Below are 21,394 nucleotides of genomic sequence, written 5' to 3'. Positions count from 1 at the left end.
GGAGTTCCCTCCAATGGTGACAGGAAAACGCGTCAGCAGTGACTTACCTCGACCGGTGTAATTAACCCTTTCCATGCCGCCTCCTATTCTTTCCATGCCACCTCCTATGGGGTCCATGTGACATGTACAGCAATGTCCTCTCCTCTCTCCGCAGCATTCCTTCTTCTGCCGGCTCACCGAGGACAAGAAGTCGGAGAAGTTCTTTAAAGTTTTCTTCGATCGAATGAAAGTCGCCCAACAGGAAATCAAAGCCACCGTCACGGTGAACACCAGCGACCTCGGCAGCAAGAAGCGCGATGAGGAGCAATCTGAGAGGGAGACCCCCCACCACAAGAGAGGTAAGACCCCCCCCCCCCAATAATATGCAAAGGCAAAGCAGTACCCCCCCCCCCCCGGTAAGTCTTTTACTGGCCCCCTACTGTATCCTCACCTAGTTACTTGCTAGGAAGTTACAATGTACAGTCTGATCGTTGATGAGGGGAAGAGACTGAGGAAATGCTTCCTTTTATCTGCAGCAGACAGATATCCTCGCAAGCTAGGCAAAGTTACAATGTACAGTCTGATCACTGGGGGAGGAGTCACTGATTGGAGGAGGGTTTTGTAACGTTTCGGGGATGTTTCCTCCGCAGCCCGGGAAGCGGGGTTGCAGATCACAGAAGAGGCGAAGGATCAGCTGATGGAGGCCACTGTTGCCACCAAGAAGGCGTTCAACTCTTTCCGGCGAGAAGCCGACCCAGACGACCATTTCTCCGCTAATGAGGGGGGATTGGCTGAGAAGGGGCGGGACGAGCTGGAAATGAGCCCCGTCATCACCATCATGCAGCCAATCCTGCGCTTCCTACAGCTGCTCTGCGAGAACCACAACCGGGACCTGCAGGTAAGCTGTGAATGAAGGGGTGGGGACATCTCCCCATTGTGGGAGGGGCAGAGACGCAGCAAACTACTGCAGGGGAATCTCCCCATTGTGGGAGGGGCAGAGACACAAACTACTGCAGGGGAATCTCCCCATTGTGGGAGGGGCAGAGACACAAACTACTGTAGGAAATCTCACCATTGTGGGAGGGGCAGAGACACAAACTACTGCAGGAAATCTCACTATTGTGGGAGGGGCAGAGACACAAACTACTGCAGGAAATCTCCCCATTGTAGGAGGGGCAGAGACACAAACTACTGGGGAGATGGGGGGGGGGGGGATCGTCACCACTGGCAATTCTTTGTGTGATTTTATTCACTGATGCCCATCCTTAAATATTCTATTAGTTTACAGTGAAAGGAAAAGAGGGGCAATATATATATATATGTGTGTGTATGTCTGTATGTGTATATATTCATATCTGTATATTTTGCAAAATGAGTCCTTACATTTAAAGAGCACCTGTCATTTCATATCAATCATGGCAGCACATGTTAGCGGGCATCCACTCACCTGCTGCCGCTACGCCCCTCTCCTTGTTGTGCCACTGCCGCCACACCCCTCTCCTTGTTGTGTCACTGCCGCCACGTCCCTCCCCTTGTTGTGTCTATGCCGCCACGTCCCTCGCCTTGTTGTGTCTATGCCGCCACGTCCCTCGCCTTGTTGTGTCACTGCCGCCACGTCCCTCGCCTTGTTGTGTCACTGCCGCCACGTCCCTCGCCTTGTTGTGTCACTGCCGCCACGTCCCTCGCCTTGTTGTGCCACTGCCGCCACGTCCCTCGCCTTGTTGTGTCACTGCCGCCACGTCCCTCGCCTTGTTGTGTCACTGCCGCCACGCCCCTCTCCTTGTTGTGCCACTGCCGCCACGCCCCTCTCCTTGTTGTGCCACTGCCGCCACGCCCCTCTCCTTGTTGTGTCACTGCCGCCACGTCCCTCGCCTTGTTGTGTCACTGCCGCCACGTCCCTCGCCTTGTTGTGTCACTGCCGCCACGTCCCTCGCCTTGTTGTGTCACTGCCGCCACGTCCCTCGCCTTGTTGTGTCACTGCCGCCACGTCCCTCGCCTTGTCGTGTCACTGCCGCCACGTCCCTCGCCTTGTCGTGTCACTGCCGCCACGTCCCTCGCCTTGTCGTGTCACTGCCGCCACGTCCCTCGCCTTGTCGTGTCACTGCCGCCACGTCCCTCGCCTTGTCGTGTCACTGCCGCCACGTCCCTCGCCTTGTCGTGTCACTGCCGCCACGTCCCTCGCCTTGTCGTGTCACTGCCGCCACGTCCCTCGCCTTGTCGTGTCCCATCACCAGCCGTCCCATTGAAGTGAATGGGACTGTGAGTCAGTCAGGAGAAGCCTCTGCGGGACAGAGATGACAGTCGCTCTTTAAAAATTGATTTAAATCCAATCCACCGGCCTGCTTATTAGTGAAAACCATAATATTTTGTACATCCGACATCTGATTGTTCTCCGGTGATAGTGCAGCTGCGGAGTTCCCCCACTCATATCATTTTATATTGATTTTGATGATCAGGATTTGGCAGGTGCTCTTTTTTTTGTGCAGATTTTAGCGGGGGGGGGGGGGGATCTCGCTGTTGGACTATCTAACTCATGAGTCTGCTGAGCTCCACCTATAACTGTCCCTTCCGGGTGGACTGACCCTCTAAATACATTTCCAGGTGCATTTAATGCATTTTTTTTATCTTTCCTCCAGAACTTCCTGCGCTGTCAGAACAACAAAACCAACTACAACCTGGTGTGCGAGACGCTGCAGTTCCTGGACTGTATCTGCGGCAGCACCACGGGGGGCCTGGGCCTGCTGGGCCTCTATATCAATGAGAAGAACGTGGCCCTCATTAACCAAACACTGGAGAGCCTGACGGAGTACTGCCAGGGCCCGTGCCATGAGAACCAGGTGTGTATTTCTGGGGAGATTATCTGATTGGCCCATCACTGTACACATTACATAAGATCCGTGACCCCGGGGCACCGCACATGTTGGGTGATTCCTGGAACGCTCTGTGACTTGTTATGTAATGTGCAGCTCTGGGGACACGCCTCGGGATGCCGTCCTGTACACAGCGTGCTTAGAAAGCGGCGGCACAACGGGCGTGCCTGGCACACAGACTGCCATTCTTCACCGCACCACGTCTGAACAAAGTGTGAAAGTTCTAATAGTCACTCAGCCGGTCCGGGGAGAAAGGATCCTGCCAAGGACAGAGACTTCTCAGAGAACACGGGCACAAAAACTAATCTACAAACTTGTGTTCTCCTTTATATAAGAACATTCGTGGTGTAATACTCGGGGAGAACGATCGTCTATAGATTTTGCAAATTCTATCAATGAGTCCGACATCCACAGAGCGCCCCATATACCAGGGATCTCCAAACTACGGCCCCCCAGCTGCGGAACTACACCTCCCATGAGACATTGTAAAACTCTGACATTCCTAGACATGACTAGGCATGATCGGAGTTGTAGTTCCTGAACAACTTGGGGGGTTATAGTTTGGGAACCCCTGCCATATACTGTGGGGGAAATAATGATTGGATCCCTGCAGATTGTGTAAGTTTTCCCACTTACAAAGAAATGGCAGGTGTATAATTTTTATCATCGGTGTATTTTATATGATAGAGACAGAATATCAACCAAAAATCCAGAAAAAACACATGATACAAATGTTATAAATGGAGTTGCAGTTCAGGGAGTAAAATAAGTATTTGATGCTCTTATTAGTTGGTGGAGAAACCCTTGTTGGGAAGCACAGAGGTCAGACGTTTCTTGTAGTTGGGAAGCACAGAGGTCAGACGTTTCTTGTAGTTGGGAAGCACAGAGGTCAGACGTTTCTTGTAGATGGGAAGCACAGAGGTCAGACGTTTCTTGTAGATGGAAGCACAGAGGTCAGACGTTTCCTGTAGTTGGGAAGCACAGAGGTCAGACGTTTCTTGTAGTTGGGAAGCACAGAGGTCAGACGTTTCTTGTAGATGGAAGCACAGAGGTCAGACGTTTCTTGTAGATGGAAGCACAGAGGTCAGACGTTTCTTGTAGATGGAAGCACAGAGGTCAGACGTTTCTTGTAGATGGAAGCACAGAGGTCAGACGTTTCTTGTAGTTGGAAGCACAGAGGTCAGACGTTTCTTGTAGATGGAAGCACAGAGGTCAGACGTTTCTTGTAGATGGAAGCACAGAGGTCAGACGTTTCTTGTAGTTGGGAAGCACAGAGGTCAGACGTTTCTTGTAGTTGGAAGCACAGAGGTCAGACGTTTCTTGTAGATGGAAGCACAGAGGTCAGACGTTTCTTGTAGATGGAAGCACAGAGGTCAGACGTTTCCTGTAGTTGGGAAGCACAGAGGTCAGACGTTTCTTGTAGTTGGGAAGCACAGAGGTCAGACGTTTCTTGTAGTTGGGAAGCTCAGAGGTCAGACGTTTCTTGTAGATGGAAGCACAGAGGTCAGACGTTTCTTGTAGATGGAAGCACAGAGGTCAGACGTTTCTTGTAGTTGGGAAGCACAGAGGTCAGTCGTTTCTTGTAGTTGGAAGCACAGAGGTCAGACGTTTCTTGTAGTTGGAAGCACAGAGGTCAGACGTTTCTTGTAGAGGGAAGCACAGAGGTCAGACGTTTCTTGTAGATGGGAAGCACAGAGGTCAGACGTTTCTTGTAGATGGAAGCACAGAGGTCAGACGTTTCTTGTAGTTGGGAAGCACAGAGGTCAGACGTTTCTTGTAGTTGGAAGCACAGAGGTCAGACGTTTCTTGTAGTTGGGAAGCACAGAGGTCAGACGTTTCTTGTAGATGGAAGCACAGAGGTCAGACGTTTCTTGTAGATGGAAGCACAGAGGTCAGACGTTTCTTGTAGATGGGAAGCACAGAGGTCAGACGTTTCTTGTAGATGGAAGCACAGAGGTCAGACGTTTCTTGTAGTTGGGAAGCACAGAGGTCAGACGTTTCTTGTAGTTGGAAGCACAGAGGTCAGACGTTTCTTGTAGATGGAAGCACAGAGGTCAGACGTTTCTTGTAGTTGGGAAGCACAGAGGTCAGACGTTTCTTGTAGTTGGAAGCACAGAGGTCAGACGTTTCTTGTAGTTGGGAAGCACAGAGGTCAGACGTTTCTTGTAGATGGGAAGCACAGAGGTCAGACGTTTCTTGTAGATGGAAGCACAGAGGTCAGACGTTTCTTGTAGTTGGGAAGCACAGAGGTCAGACGTTTCTTGTAGTTGGAAGCACAGAGGTCAGACGTTTCTTGTAGATGGAAGCACAGAGGTCAGACGTTTCTTGTAGATGGAAGCACAGAGGTCAGACGTTTCTTGTAGATGGAAGCACAGAGGTCAGACGTTTCTTGTAGTTGGAAGCACAGAGGTCAGACGTTTCTTGTAGATGGAAGCACAGAGGTCAGACGTTTCTTGTAGTTGGGAAGCACAGAGGTCAGACGTTTCTTGTAGATGGAAGCACAGAGGTCAGACGTTTCTTGTAGTTGGAAGCACAGAGGTCAGACGTTTCTTTTAGTTGGAAGCACAGAGGTCAGACGTTTCTTGTAGTTGGAAGCACAGAGGTCAGACGTTTCTTGTAGTTGGAAGCACAGAGGTCAGACGTTTCTTGTAGATGGAAGCACAGAGGTCAGACGTTTCTTGTAGTTGGGAAGCACAGAGGTCAGACGTTTCTTGTAGATGGAAGCACAGAGGTCAGACGTTTCTTGTAGTTGGAAGCACAGAGGTCAGACGTTTCTTTTAGTTGGAAGCACAGAGGTCAGACGTTTCTTGTAGATGGAAGCACAGAGGTCAGACGTTTCTTGTAGTTGGTGACCAGGTTTGCACACATCTCAGGAGGGATTTTGGTTCACTCTTCTTTACAGATCTTCTCTAAATCCTTAAGGTTTCTTGGCTGTCGCTTGGCAACTCGAAGTTTCAGCTCCCTCCATACATTTTCTATAGGATGAAGGTCTGGAGATTTGCTAGGCCACCCCATGACCTTAATGTGCTTCTTCATGAGATTGGAGGAAGAAAAATGCTGACCATGACCCCAAGAACACCATCCCTACAATCGCCGTCCCTACAGTCACCTTCCCTACAGGCAAGTACGGAGGTGGAAACATGATGCTTTGGAGTTGTTTCTCTGTTAAAGGTACAGGCCGACTTTGCCACATTGAGGGGCCAATGGGCGGGGTCATGTATTGTAAAATCTTGGATGAGAACCTTCTTCACTCAGCCAGAACACTGAAGATGGGTCATGGATGGGTCTTCCAGCATGACAATGACCCAAAACATATCGCCAAGGCAACAAAGGAGAGACTCGGGAAGAAGCCCATTAAGGTCATGGAGTGGCCTAGCCAGTCTCCAGACCTTCATCCTATAGAAAATTTATGGAGGAGCTGAAACTGAGTTGCCAAGCGACAGCCAAGAAACCTTAAGAATTTAGAGAAGATCTGTAAAGAAGAGAGGACCAAAATCCCTCCTGAGATATGTGCAAACCTGGGGGCCAACTACAAGAAACGTCTGACCTCTGTGCTTCCATCTACAAGAAACGTCTGACCTCTGTGCTTCCAACTACAAGAAACGTCTGACCTCTGTGCTTCCAACTACAAGAAACGTCTGACCTCTGTGCTTCCAACAAGGGTTTCTCCACCAACTACTAAGGGGATCAAATACTTATTTTACTCCCTGAACTGCAACTCCATTTATTACATTTGTATCATGTGATTTTTCTGGATTTTTGGTTGATATTCTGTCTCTATCATATAAAATACATCTATGATAAAAATTATACACCCGCCATTTCTATGTAAGGGGGCAAACTTACACAATCTGCAGGGATCAAATCATTTTCCCCCACTGTACATACAGATCTGATATTGGTTATTCGATGACGGTGTTGGGGATGAGGCTTCCACTCCATGCATCTCCCAGATATTAGCTCTGCTCCTTGCAGGGGGTGGTAAATACGGGGACACATCACCAGGAGACGCCACTGCAGGTTGTCTAAAATAGGTTTCAAAATTGCCGGAATCCATCGATTTTTGGTCCATGACTAAATATTCTCCTCTGATAGAATTCTCAGGGACATCTCTCGGTATGAAGTCTGTTGGGGGGGGGGGGGGGGGGAAGGATTTCTTCTGCATGGTCTCTCCCCCAAACTAAAAGCTGGTCAGCTGGTACCGCGCAATGACGGGGAAAAGGCCCGCCTCCCCCTTGTAAGAGGAAGCTGGCCTTTGTTTGGGATGGGGGGGGGATTTGTAGTAATCAAGACCCCTCTCCCCCTTATTTAATGGGGACCCCGGACCCCACAAAGATTTTGAGAGAAAAGAGTAAAAGGAACGTCTTACTGCTCCAAATTCAGATTTATCTTCAAGGTATCCCCTAGGTGTGTTCCATAAATGTAATTTTTCCCCAAAAAATAAAAGGTGAAATAACACCGTACACCCCCCCCCCCCACCACCTCTTTTCTTCCTCCAGAAGCTAGGTGGTGGGATCTGTCACACACTGCACAGCATGGAGCTTAGTGTAATCTGAGCCCTGAGTGGAGGAAGTGGACACCCACACACACGTGCACACTGTCTCCTGGAAAAACATGCACAGCTGAGGCTGTCAATCACTGCTGTGTGCTGGAAGGTGGGGTGGAGCAGGGCCTTCTCCTGGGATTGTCTGGTGTCCCCATAGACTGTCAGAAGTGACTTGTACAGACAGCAGAGGGAGGAGAGAGCAGACCAGAATCGCACTCAGTGCTTTGAATGGAGGTAAATACACCCTATAGAAGGATATGCTTTGCTTATTTTTCATCTCGGAGGTTTACAGCCGCTTTAAACCTTGAAGGAGAAGTACAGCCAAAGCTTGTTTCACTCTTTCTCCTGTGGATCACAGGGGTGTAGTTCGTTCTGCACTCCTTTTGACCCGTTCTCAGCAGACAGCAGGTTGAAGTCAGCTGTCATCAGAGCCAATCCAGGCTGGGACCTGACCGCTTAGTCACATGTATGTGCTTACCTCATTATTCACTATTTTTGTAAATAGTGCTATACTATATATCTTAATATATATTCACTATATATTTTCCAGATATGGTGAACTCTCCCCGCTTCCTTGATAAAGGCAATATACTAATATGCCGAAACGCGTCGGAAGTTCGACAAGATACTCTCTCTCAACAAGCTCACACTTCTGAGCCCAAACAGACAGAGTTTCAAAAAAGTCACCATTTTCACTTTGTCACCTTTCGTTTCATTTTCACTTCCTCACATGGGTCTATAGCCCATTGGCACTCATTGTGTTATTTTGTTTGTATTATAATTTTTGCTAACAGCAAATCAATATATTTTTAATAAACACACTATTTTACTGAGCCCTTAAAGTCCCATTTCCTTTGACCTGAGGCACCAAAAATTGTTCCTAAAAGCTTGTTTCACTCTTTCTCCTGTGGATCACAGGGGTGTAGTTCGTTCTGCACTCCTTTTGACCCGTTCTCAGCAGACAGCAGGTTGAAGCCCACTGTCAGCTGTCATCAGAGCCAATCCAGGCTCGAGAAAGATCGCAACCATATGGTCAGGATCCGCCCACATGCCTGGACCATCCCCCGGCTTAGCGAGCCACTGAGAGCCTGAGCCGGCAACCCCCCGCCCCTCCACTGCCCAGTGCTCCAGTAAGAGAGGAGGGGGAGGGGACAGAGCAGAGAGCCGGTGACTGACAGTCAGGGAGTTGTGAGAACCGAGCGATCGGCGGTGTTTACTTGCTCGGTTCTCAGTCTTAGAGCTACAGGTGCAGCACCCACCTAGGTAAGTAATGATAAAAAATATAACCTATTTTATGTGACCCACTCCCTGCTGGTTTTGCATTGGTTGATGTCCCCCTTGGCAGTGCCCAGCTCCCCCATACACTTTCTTAATCAAAAGCTTGCAAACGGCATAGAAACGTCCCAAACAAAAAAGATTCATCTTCTCTAGATTTCTATGGGGTTCAGCGCTATATTCTGGTTTGGTGGATTTTATCCGGGGTTTGCTCCGCCTTCTGCAAAACCAACTTTGTGTCTATGGTCAGCCTGCAAATGTGTCAGAGCAGCAACTATGTATCAGAATTCAGATTTCTATGGTTTTTGTAGCTGCTACATTGTTACTGTTGTATCTGTAATACTTCTCCAGGCAGGTACCAGTCTCGGGAGCAAGATGGTCATTGCATAGCTTGGGCGGGGGCTGCGAGGGCGGGGGCTACGATGGTATGGGTGGGGGCTGCGATGGCGTGGGCTGCGATGGTGGGGGCTGCGAGGGCGGGGGCTGCGATGGTATGGGCGGGGGCTGCGAGGGTGGGGGCTACGATGGTATGGGCGGGGGCTGTGAGGGCAAGGCTGCGAGGGTCGGGGGCGGGGGCTGCGATGGTATGGGCAGGGGCTGCGAGGGTGGGGGCTACGATGGTATGGGCGGGGGCTGTGAGGGCAAGGCTGCGAGGGTCGGGGGCAGGGGCGGCGGGGGCTGCGATGGTATGGGCTGCGAGGGCGGGGGCTACCATGGTATGGGCGGGGGCTGCGATGGCAGGGGCTGCAAGGGTCGGGGCAGGGGCTGCGATGGCGTGGGAAGGGGCTGCGATGGCATGGGTGGGGGCTGCGATGGCAGGGGCAGAGGCTGCAGTTTGTGATTTTTGCAGTTGGTTTTCTATGTGTTGCCATACATTTCTGTACCTGCTACAAAACTGCTAACCCTCCCCCCCCTCCTGTACCCTTCAGAACTGCATCGCCACCCACGAGTCCAATGGCATCGACATCATCACAGCATTGATCCTGAATGACATCAACCCGCTGGGCCGCAAGAGGATGGACCTGGTGCTGGAGCTCAAGGTGGGAACCTCCGCATGTCTTCTGCCAATCCCCATCCTGTGTGTGGTTTTTGTATGCTTTTTATTTTTTTGTTTTTCCAATGCTCTCTTCCTACGAAAAAAAAAACTTCAAATAAGAAGCCATTTTTGGCACAAGAACTGAACCAAAAATAATCTTCAGAAGCCATTAAGAACCGGTTACCCAACTCTTACACCACCAAGTGCTGCACCCGCTGAGCCATCAGATTAAAGCTGAAATGTAATCTGCTTCCCAATTCATTTTTTAAACAAAATCTCTGTTTTTACATTCTTTATTTTATACACTGTGATGTCATCACTGGGTTGCTGTGCGCTTCTATTGCAATGCAGACAGATCGGGCAGTACAGCCAGCTCTCCTGTACTGGGCCCAGGCCTCATCAGTTGAAAATGGGGGGCCTGGGCACCGGCCGAGCAGAAGGGCCGGCTGTACTGTCCCATCGCTGATGCTTGTGACTGTTTTGTGGTGCTACGCTGCAGGAGGATCAGTTCTAGTATCTGTGCCCCCTTCCCCCTGCTGTCTGGGACCCCTTTGTGCCCCCTTCCCCCTGCTGTCTGGGACCCCTGTGTGCCCCGTTCCCCTGCAGTGCCGCCATATGTATGTAGCTTCCTGGAAAAATTCCCAGCACCCCCCCTCAGTACACCTCTCAGTCCTGATGTAAGCAGTGGGAGGAGTATACAAATATCAAACCGCCTTGATGGGTGGGTGTCTGGAGGAGTGGACGTTCCCTGGTATTTGGGTGATGCTGAACCTTTGAAAGAACTGAAATCCAATGAATGAAAGGGGCAGGGCTAGTTATAAGCTGGGGAAGAAAGTATTAAAGGATACTGGACGTCCTCCAGCCAGGAAATGAGGTGGGCCCTACATGACTTACTGCACCTTCCAATGCACATGGTGAGAAGCTCACAGTGTGCGGTGACATCAGAGGAAGCCGTTTCAGTCCCGGAGAGGAGCCGCTACACCTGTGCAAGACTGAAGGGGAGGGGCAGTAGACTGAAGGGGAGGGGCAGTAGACTGAAGGGGAGGGGCTGTCAGTAGCGTCACTCACTAATTTCTGATTTTCTGACTCGTTTCTTAATGCTTGTTTAGAAAAGGAGACAACTTTCCAGTAACTCTTCCATTTACAGGGCGGCTACCCTGCCTTGCAGAATTGCTTGGGGGCCCCAGTGTAGTCCCCCCTGACCTGCATGCTCCCGGCTGGGACCAATAAAAAGTCTGCAGAAGCGGAGCATGCGGGAACTGTACAGGATGCTTGCAAGGGATCATGGGACATGTAGTCTGTACGTATATGGTCAGGTGATGTTTGTGTGGCGTGCACAGTGCGGGCTCCTTCCTGGGAAGTTTGGGTAGGCGGGGTGTGGAGGGTGGCGGGGCGCAGAGCTGTACGGCGTTGATCGCGCTCTAAAATTATAGAATCTGTTTGGGAGCAAAATGTTCCTAAAAACTTTGAAGAGCGGAGCTCTGGAGTCTGACCGTCATTTCTCTTTCCTGATTTGATATTTACTGTTTTGTAGAAATAGAAAAACTTCGCCAAAATATTCAGATTTTTTTTTTTTCCCCTAAATCTCAGGCAAATTAACTCTTAATTCTGCCCAATCCTGGTAAAGAGGCGGGCAGTCAGTGGACGGCACAGCACAGGTTTGCTCGGCACCTTCGGCTGTGGTCACTAATCTTCTTTCCTGATTGGTGCTGGCGGTCTCGGATGTCAGCGGTGTTTTGTGTCCCGCAGATTTGTTATGTAACTCTCATCTCACGTAAGTGAAATCCATCTTCTTGGCCTCCGTCGTCTTTTCTGCGTCATCCAACGACTGGCATGAAATGTGATTTGTAGCAGTCTGGATTCCTACTGGGGGTGGGGTCAGAGATCGGGGCTGTTATATCACCGGACCCCGCTGATACAATGTTACATCACCGGACCCCGCTGATACAATGTTACATTACCGGACCCCGCTGATACAATGTTACATCACCGGACCCCGCTGATACAATGTTACATCACCGGACCCCGCTGATACAATGTTACATCACCGGACCCCGCTGATACAATGTTACTAATTAATTCATTTAACTCCTATTATTCCTGCAAGGAAATGTTACATTCCGATGAAAGTGTTCTGTATAACCACATGGAGTTCTTCACATTCCCCCCCCACACACACACATAAACCCCCCCCCCCCCATCTGCACACTCATAATACCCATCACCCCCCCCCCCCCACCAATCTCCCCACTCATATAATACCCACCCCCCCTCATCTCCCCACACATAATGCCTATCACCCGTCCCAAATCCCTCCCACACAATACCCATCACCCCCCCCCCCAATCTCCCCACACATATCAACCTCCACCCACCAAAATCCCCCCACATATAATCTATAATACCCATCCCCCACACATAATGCCCATCACCCCCCCCCCCAAATCCCTCCTACACAATACCCATCTCCCCCCTAAATCTCACATATACCTATCACCCCACACATAACCATTACCCCACCCCCAATCTCCCCACACATAATACTGATTATCCCCCTCGCATAACCATCACCCCTCAAATCCCTTCACACATACCCATCATTCCCTCCCCCAAATCTCCCCACCTATAATACCCATCACCCCCCACACATAATGGGCCCCTCCCACAGCTCTGCTCTCTCTCCTTGTGCAGGGGGGCTGGTCTTGTTCTCCACCCCCTCCTGTAGTTGGTTGGAACTCACTGGGCCCCTCCCACAGACTATGTACAGCCCTGTAATGATGTCACTGCTCCCTTTACAAGGTAATATCTGGGTTTGTGGAGTTATTTGGTGGATTTCTCCCCTGTGTGTCTATAGAGGAATTTTTCATGCCCGGAGTTCAGCTTTAGGCGCGGGTGATGGAAGCTCAGAATTGCGCATGTTTGGCGTTGGCGCGGTGGTCGGTTATCATGTGGCGGTGTCATGGCTGACCCTTCACCTGTCTATGTACAGAGATTGTTTGTTTTTATTTCAGGAGCGGAGAAGCTCGGAGCCGATGAGCACCCAACAAGAGCATGGCACCGCCTTCTCTCCGGTGATCCTCACTCATTGGACATCAGAAGGTGTCATGTGATCATCTCACCCCCCCCCTCCATTCAGGGTTCCCCTTTAGTCCCCTGGGGGGGGGGGGGGGGGAGATTGATCGTCCTGCTTCTCTCCCCCCCCCCCCCTCCATTCAGGGTTCCCCTTTAGTCCCCCGGGGGGGGGTATTTTGTCCTGTGCATCCCCGGCTCATCGCCTGGCTGTGCTCACCAAGCGACGCAGATGGCGTTTCCTAATCACTGTGCGCTCGCCATAAACTGACCACACCGGGAACTTTCAATTAGCTGAGAAATCCTGAAGCTGCCAAAGATTTGTTACTGAAGAGGAAGTGCAGCTCCTGGCACCCCGCATCGGTTATGTAACCGCATTATTCTACCTGTCAAAGGGACGTTTGTTACATTCTCCGAGGACGTGATGAGTCCTCCGGCGGGGGAGGGGGGGGGCAGATTGTCACTGAGAATTCTTTACTGGAAGGACTTACAGGAACCTGCAGATTATTGTGTCACATGACTAATATTTCATCTTCATTTCTATGCATTCCAACCAGCTGATCTCACTAATTCCTAGAGAGGACCGGTCATCAGACATGCACACCCCCTCCCCCCCCCCCGGCGGCACCATCTTTGTTCAGGCATCATCCAGGGTCACCATCTACTTCCTGGACTGAGATACCATCCAGATCGGGTTCATGGATTGGTTGGCCTCATGATTGGATTCGGTCAGCTAGCTGGGACTTGAGGAGGAACGCCATCTTTCTGAACTTTGTTAGTGAGATCCATACTGATGAGTAATTTACAGAGAATCCGGAAAGTTCTCACAGAGCTTCACTTCTCCCACATTTTATATTACAGCCTTATTCCAACATGGATTCCATTCATTATTTTCCTCAAAATTCTACAAACCCCTCCCCCATAATGACAACGTGAGAGAAGTTTGTATGAAATCTTTGCAAATTTATTAAATAAAAAAGGAAATAATCCCATGTACATAAGTATTCACACCCTTTGCCATGTACATAAGTATTCACCCCCTTTGCTCAATACTTTGGTGAAGCTCCTTTGGCACCAATTACAGCCTCCAGTATTTCTGAGTATGATGCTACAAGCTATCTCCTGGGACTGCCCATAGGCGGAGCCAGATTATTTTTCTACCTAGTGTCCTACTCCTGTAGGGGGCAGTATAACCCAATGGTTATGAAGATCAGGAGCTGTGTCCATCCAATGAACATCAGAGAAATGGATTTTACGGTAAGTCAAAAATCCCATTTTTTTCCTCCTATTCTAACACCTATTGCAAGGACCGGAACCCCCCTCTCAAGGTTTTTGTTTTTGAGCTTGGAACACTAAGTTACCTTCTCTACCACATCTCTCTAGACTTTGCACAAACGTAGCCTTTGGCTATTAATAGTCATTCCTTTTTTTTATTTTTGTTCTGGGTACAGGCTTCGCCGCCTGTTATCTCAGGTTGTATGGGAGAAGAGCTGGCAAAGGCAGGGAACGCGCAGTTGCGCATTGGATTACGTTTGGTTTTTCATGGTTTATGTAGTTCATCCATGTGTTTGGGGCTGACAGATGATCATTTTGCTGCTCCTATGATGACCCTTTTGCGCCTTTTACACGTCACCCGGCTATGATTTTCATGTACTATATTTATGGCATCTTTAAACATTTTTAAGCCTTTAAGGTATTGTCATGGAATGTTCCCGGCCATAAATTCCAAATTTAGGGGGGCTCTGCTCTTCCAGTATTTGAAATCCCACAAACCCCACCTTTTATTACTCCAAGAAACATCTTATGGGCTGCAAATATTCGCTTTGAAAAAAACCCTCAATCCAAAATGCATATCATGCCGCATACTCCACTTTTGCTAGGGGAGTCTCTATATTGATCAACAAAATTCTTCCTTGTGTGGTGGAATCCATCTCTACTGACCCCCAGGGGGAATTCGTTATTGTGATATTTACATTATGGAATTGCAGATATATAGTTAATGTTTGCATCCCTTCTCTCAGACATTACTTGCTGTCTTAGAGAAGATTGCCCCCCATTCCCCAGCTAAAATATTAATGATGGGTGATTTCAATGCCATATTGTCTCTGGAATTGGACAGGTCCATCCAACCAAAGCAATTTAATGGAGACCTTTGTGTGTGGGCACAGGCGTCAGGGTTGACCGAGGTCTGGAGGTGGAAGCGCCCCTCTTCCAAAGACTACTCGTGTTTTTCTGCCTCACATAAAACCTCCTCTCGTATAGATTTTGCCTTTGTGAACCTGAGCCTAATATCTGATCTGGTGACTGCATTGTATTTGCTGAGTGGCTTGTCTGATCACTGCCCCCTGGATGTATTTTTCTGTACTTCTGCCCCACGCAACGCCTCTTTGTGGGTCTCTCATCCTGAATTGACCAAAACTATTTCACCCCGTCTAGCAGAATACTGGGATATAAATAGGGGTTCATCCCCACCCGCTGTAACTTGGGATGCCCTCAAAGCCTACACCAGGGGTCAATACTTTTCCAGCATTGCTGCCCTTAAATCAGACCTAAATTCTGCCACCCACTCTTTGGGAGAATCAGTGACTGAGTGTGCAGAGGCATAGAATTTGTATCCTGGTGACACAAACTTTATTCACTTACAGGCCTCCCAAGGAGAACTTAATTTGCACTTGGCTGAACTCCCCGCCTTGCGCAATATCGTTCAAAACAAAACTTCTTTGAACGAGGAGATATAAACGGTAGATTATTAGCATTACTACTACAACATGAACATCCTAATACCACAATCTCCGAAATTAGACTCTACTGGAGACACGTCCTCCACTTGTGAAGACATTTTAGAAGCTTTTCGTAATTACGACCATGACCTCCATACCTCCCAAGCTTCCATCAGATTTCTGCCCGCATTCCCTGACCTCTTCTTTAGACCAGGTGGCCTTGGGATGGCTTTTGGATATGGAGCGGTCAACCTTGGTAATCCCATTTACGGCAGATGAAGTGGCGAAAGCCATTAGCTCCTTTCCATCAGGTAAGGCACCAGGCCAAGATGGTCTCCCCATAGCTTTTTATAAAATGTATGCAGAATTACTAGCTCCCATTTTGGCCTCTTTGTATTCCCGTTGAGTTGGTTAGTGGAAAAACATGGACTTTATCGGCACAAGGATATAATAAAAATACGTTTTATTATATGTTTAAAAACAAAAACAACGCCTGTAAGGCTCGGTTCACACTACGTCGCTCTGACTTAGGGGGCGACCTGTGAAGTCGCGTGCAGCGCGACTTGCACGGACTTCATAAAATGAATGTCTATGCAAGTCACCTCCAGGTCCCCCCGAAGTAGTACAGGACCCGTTTTCTAAGTCGGAGCAACTTGTGTCGCTCCTATTAGAACGGCTCCTGTACTACACAATGGGAGCGTGAGGACCGCGACTTGTCAGGCTGACAAGTCGGATCAATGTGAATGCGGTCTAAGGCAACAATAAATCAACAGTTCAGGGATTGACAATGAATGTAACAAATACAGTTTACATAAAACACATAGATAAAAACATTGCATAGTTATCTGTGATGAAATCCATGAGTGATCCGTCAGGAAGGACAGGTAGGTGAAGCTGTCCTATGACGGGATCTGTCGGTGTTCACCACAGGTACATGTAATAGGTAGAATCTATTGAGCTAGAACACTCGACATGTTTCGCAAAATTGCTTCATCTGGAGTTTTCTATTCATCACTCTGTAATATGATTGTATATTCAAAGAAAAACCGGGGAGGTGAGACCAGAGGAGCCAGGAACCGTCTGAGATTACTAGGAATCATGGATTCCAATTATAATATGGACTCCTGAAAATCCATATCCTGAAGTCAGGTATAGCCCACTCAGAGAAGAGAGGGTCGGTGACGTTTATTGCCAATAGTCCAAATATCTAAACTGCGGGTAACACGAATACGTAAAGAAGGCTATAAAGACCTTAAGCCGCCTCCTATCTGTCTTATCCACCAGCTTGCCACTTCTCTTACTCTTTGTATTCCCACCGTCTTGCTGAGGGCGAATTGCCTGATTCTATGCGCCATGCTCATATTTTATTGATTTATAAATCTCCTAAAGATCCAAGTCTGTGCGCTTCATATAGATCCATTGCGTTATTTAATATTGTCAAAATCCTAACTTTACGGTTGCAGAAATTGCTTCCTACAGTAATTGACCCAGACCAAACTGGTTTTATGACAAACCAATCTACAGACCTAAATCTCCGCAGATTATTCACAAACCTACATGCTTCACATGCCAACCAAGGCTCTAGGGTGGTGGCCTCTCTGGACGTAGAAAAAGCCTTTGACACGTTCGAGTGGCCTTTTCTGTGGAAGGTTCTTAGGAGGATGGGTTTTTCCTTTACGTTTTATAGAATGACCAGGGCAGCCATCAGAAATTTTGGGGCCCCTTACAAGGCTTTAGGACTGGGCCTGACCAGCTAGCCACTCAATGCCTGCGGGAGGGAGAGGAGGAGAAGTGAGCATTTAGCAGCTGGAGGAGGTAAATGGAGTAATCGGTTCCTCTATATGCTGCCCCTGCCTCCTGGAGCATGGGGCCAGGTTGCAAATGTGCTCCCTGTAGTTATGCCCCTGGGTGGGATCAGTGGCAGCGGTGGTGGATGGGGTCAGTGGTGGTGGTGGAGGGGGGGAGTGGGATAATGCCGTCCTGTGACGGAACCAGGCCCCGCTCTCAATTGTGCATGCAAGAAGAATTCCACACATCGCTTAAACAAGAGGCCGCCACTGATATGGGCGGAAATCCCAAACAGAGCAGCCATAAATCAAAACTAAAAGAAGCCGTGATCAGCAGGCGGTTCGCCCCCCTCCCCCCCCCCCCTACAGTGGTGGAACATCAGGGCCCCACTCCCTGGCCCCTTTAGGAAGCCTGGGCCCCCTACATGTATATGGGCTGTCCCCCCCTGATGGCAGCCCTGAGAATGACTTAAGATATTGTATAAAAATCCAACTGCCTTGGTTAGACTGAGTGGTGGCCTTTCACTTCCCTTTTCTCTACACGGAGGTACACGGAGGTACACGTCAGGGTTGCCCTCTTTCCCCAACTCTGCAAATGCAGTTGAGCCACTGGCAGAGGCACTTCGTACCTCTCCACACATTAAGGGCCTTCATGTAGGCTGGTGGGAGGAGAGGGTAGCCCTGTACGCTGATGACTTACTGTTCCTAAATAAGGCTGGACCATCCATACAAGGAGCATTACAAGTGTTAAACACCTATTCCACCTTCACAGGACTAAAAGTTAACTGGACCAAGTCCTTACTCTTCTCCATTGACCCTGAGGCCCAGGCTTCTGCTCCTTCAAATCTCCCTCTTCAGTGGGTAGACCATTTTAAATATCTTGGAGTTTGGGTTTCTCGACAGTCCTCGGAGTATATCTCCCTAAATCTTACCCCTGTTATACAGTATATTTCCCTAAATCTTACCCCTGTTATACAGTATATTAGGCGTCCATTGAAGGCGTGGGAATCGCGGCCACTTTCCATGTTGGGTCAATTTGCTTAAAAAAAATCCTACCTAAACTTACCTACTTCTTCCACCACTCGCCATCTTGGATTCCTAAATCTTTTTTTTTTTTACCCGCCTGAATCAAATCTTTTCCACCCTCTTGTGGGGCCCTCACCCTCCAAGATACAAACTGCCCAGACTTATGAGACCCCCTCCTGGGGAATGGCTCTCCCAGATTCCCATAAATATTATATGGCCACCAAGTTGGTTACTGCCGGCTCTCCCCGGACCGTACAAACCCATCTACTATGCTGGAGGCGGCCATTGTTGGATCACTGGAGGCCTTGCAGGCTCTTATATTTCGTGGTCTCAAGGCTCCGTATCCCCGAACTACATCTACAAGCACTCAGACTTCTCTCTATTATTTTTTTTTTTTTTTTTTTTTTGTAGAATAGACGCATTTCAACCAATTTGTAGATTTGAATAGAAATGTTTCCTTGTCTCAGTGGAAATCACCTGAAAGTGGCTCCGGGCTGAACTGCATTCCTCTCATGGGGTGGAGGGGCGAATTCTGAGTCCCTTCCAGGCTCGGTGGGGCCAGTTTACTGACATTGTTACATAAGTTTTTCTTTGCCCGGCGGTTCCATGAAGAATGTGAAATGATTGGAGTGACAATTGTGTACATTGTTTCGGGCGGACAATATCCGCTCAGGGCAACCGGTGCTCATAAAATGACAGTCGGGGGTAGAATACTGCTGAGTCTTAGTCTCTCATTGTGATGACTTTGTACAGCGTGGCATGAAGTGAGAATGGGGTGCTTGGCATCAGGACAATGGCTATTAGGGCAAGGGGTGGGCAGGAGGGGAAGGTGCCCTGGGTGCAGTGGTTAAGATTTAGGGGTATAAAAGTCCTAGTCCTTGTGATGAGACTTTGTACACCTTGGCATTAAGTGGGAGTGGGGTGCATTGTGCCGGGATGATGACTATTACCAGGGCCAGGACAAGGGGTGGGCAGGAGGAGCAGCCGCCCTGGGTATAGTTAAGGGTTGGGGTGTATAATACTGCTGAGCCATAGTGCCCTATATGCCAAGCTGTACAAAGTCTCATCACAATAGGGCACTATGGCTCAGCAGTATTAAACCCCCCCCCCAAACCCTTAACCACTACACCCAGGGCGCCTGCCCACCCCTTGTTAATAGCCATCCTCGGGGTGCCATGCACCCCACTCCCACTTTATGCCAAGCTGTACAAAGCCTCATCACAAAAGTGGGAGTGGGGTGCTTGGCGCCAGGACAATGGCTATTACCAGGGCCAGGACAAGGGGTGGGCAGGAGGCGAAGGGCACCCTGGGTGTAGTGGATGAGTCGGGGTATAATACGTTTATTGCACATTGGTGTTTCACCAGTCACATTTCGGACTATTTTGTTAGCACGATTTGTATTGTTTCTTTATTCCATAATAGTATATATATTTCTTACACTATTGTATTTCCATATACACATTTGGGTAGCGCACCTGATTTTTTACACATTCCACATAATACTGCAGAGTCCTAGTCCCTTGTAATGAGACTTTGTACAGCGTGACATAAAATGGGAGTGGGGTGCTTGGCATCAGGATGATGGCTATTGCCAGAACAAGGGGTGGGCAGGAGGGAAAGGCGCCCTGGGTGTAGTGGGTAAGGGTTGGGCGGTATAATACTGCAGAGTCGTAGTCGTTTATCGTGACGCAACTTTGTACTGCGTGGCAAAGTGGGAATGGAGAGTGCTTTGTATCATAATGATGGCTATTACCAGGACTGGGAAAAGGGGTGGGCAGGAGGGAAAGCCTCCCCTAGGCACAAAAATGGGAGGGCAACCCCCCTCACCCCCCCCCCCACATACACACACACACGCGGCAGGCAATCCTAAGGCAAGCAACTGGTTGCGCATGTGTGATGCACACTCCATGGCAGCCGTGGGCAGCCAGAGCCAGTGAGGAGGAAATGGGCACAGGGCGGTGCACCCGTTCTATGGCACTCATTAGTAATGCAGTGCAGATCCGCATCCTTGGCACTGGGAGAACCTTTCCCGGTAAAGGGCGATACCCACTACTGGTTGGACGCGTCCTGTCCCAATGTGTTCGTTGTGAGTGTGGAATTGTTCTGTAAATAAGACGAATGTACTTTATTGCCACTTCTGGACCAGCAACATAGCGGCACATCACTGGACTTTGGTGATTGTAGCGGGAGGATATTCAGCTGCAGGCGTCATTCCGCTACCGTTTTTTTTTAGACGTGTTGGTCCTTTGTAAAAGCAATCCTAGTGGATATATAGCTGCTGGATCCCGCCCCCTTCCATGGCTTTCTCTGGCTCTCCCTTCCCAACGGGAGACCCGAGCGACCTTCCGGCATGTTCCCTGGCTGGTCAAGGAGGCAAACAATACCGGGATCGGCTCTCGGCTATGGTAATCCAGAAGGGATGACCGGACTTCCGGTTTCTCCAGATGTAAATGGCGCCATTTTTAAGAAATGAAAAGCATTCGAATACCCAAAATCTTGGTGTTTTGAATGCTCTTAAGTGCAGAGGAGGGATCCCTCCATAAAGAGGACCTGTTGCTGCCTGTTGCCGTGCTCGCTGCCTGTTGCCGTGCTCGCTGCCTGTTGCCGTGCTCGCTGCCTGTTGCCGTGCTCGCTGCCTGTTGCCGTGCTCGCTGCCTGTTGCCGTGCTCGCTGCCTGTTGAGGTGTCGCTGCCTGTTGCCGTGCTGGCTGCCTGTTGCCGGGCTCGCTGCCTGTTGCCGGGCTCGCTGCCTGTTGCCGTCGCTGAGATGTTTGCTTTCCTTTTGATAGAAATAAAAGTAATCCAAAAAAAAAATTGGAAGCAAGTGCAAAAAAAAAAAAACTGAAAATGGAGAGAAAAAAAAGCGCCCCTGTGCGCAAAGGCGAGCAAACCGCACTCGTCCCACAAGGGAGGTATCACCGCGAATGTCAGATCAAGGGCAGTAATTCTAGCAGCAGACCTCCTCTGTACATCTAAAGTGGTGACCTGTAAAGCGTCGCCTATGGAGAGTAAAATTTACATTGATTGTCGCCATTGCAAGGATGTGCGCAATTTTAATGTGTGACATTTTTGCCCTATTTTCTTCGT

The 21,394-nt window shown here is 49.3% G+C and overlaps 1 protein-coding gene across 1 annotated transcript in view; it reads left to right on the top strand.

Moving 5' to 3' along the window:
- Positions 1 to 21,394, top strand: part of ITPR1 (inositol 1,4,5-trisphosphate receptor type 1) — a 163,441-nt gene that overhangs the window by 115,012 nt on the left and 27,035 nt on the right. Inside the window, exons 40-43 of the mRNA XM_082266152.1 lie at positions 155 to 338; positions 630 to 877; positions 2,616 to 2,816; positions 9,600 to 9,710. Coding sequence (XP_082122278.1) covers positions 155 to 338; positions 630 to 877; positions 2,616 to 2,816; positions 9,600 to 9,710 — 744 coding nt within the window. The remainder of the gene's footprint in view (positions 1 to 154; positions 339 to 629; positions 878 to 2,615; positions 2,817 to 9,599; positions 9,711 to 21,394) is intronic.

Source organism: Pelophylax lessonae, assembly GCF_965119305.1.
Source record: "Pelophylax lessonae genome assembly, chromosome: 8".
Classification (NCBI taxonomy): domain Eukaryota; kingdom Metazoa; phylum Chordata; class Amphibia; order Anura; family Ranidae; genus Pelophylax; species Pelophylax lessonae.
The sequence above is the reverse complement of the archived record's forward strand: the minus strand, read 5'-3'. Positions and strand labels throughout refer to the sequence as shown.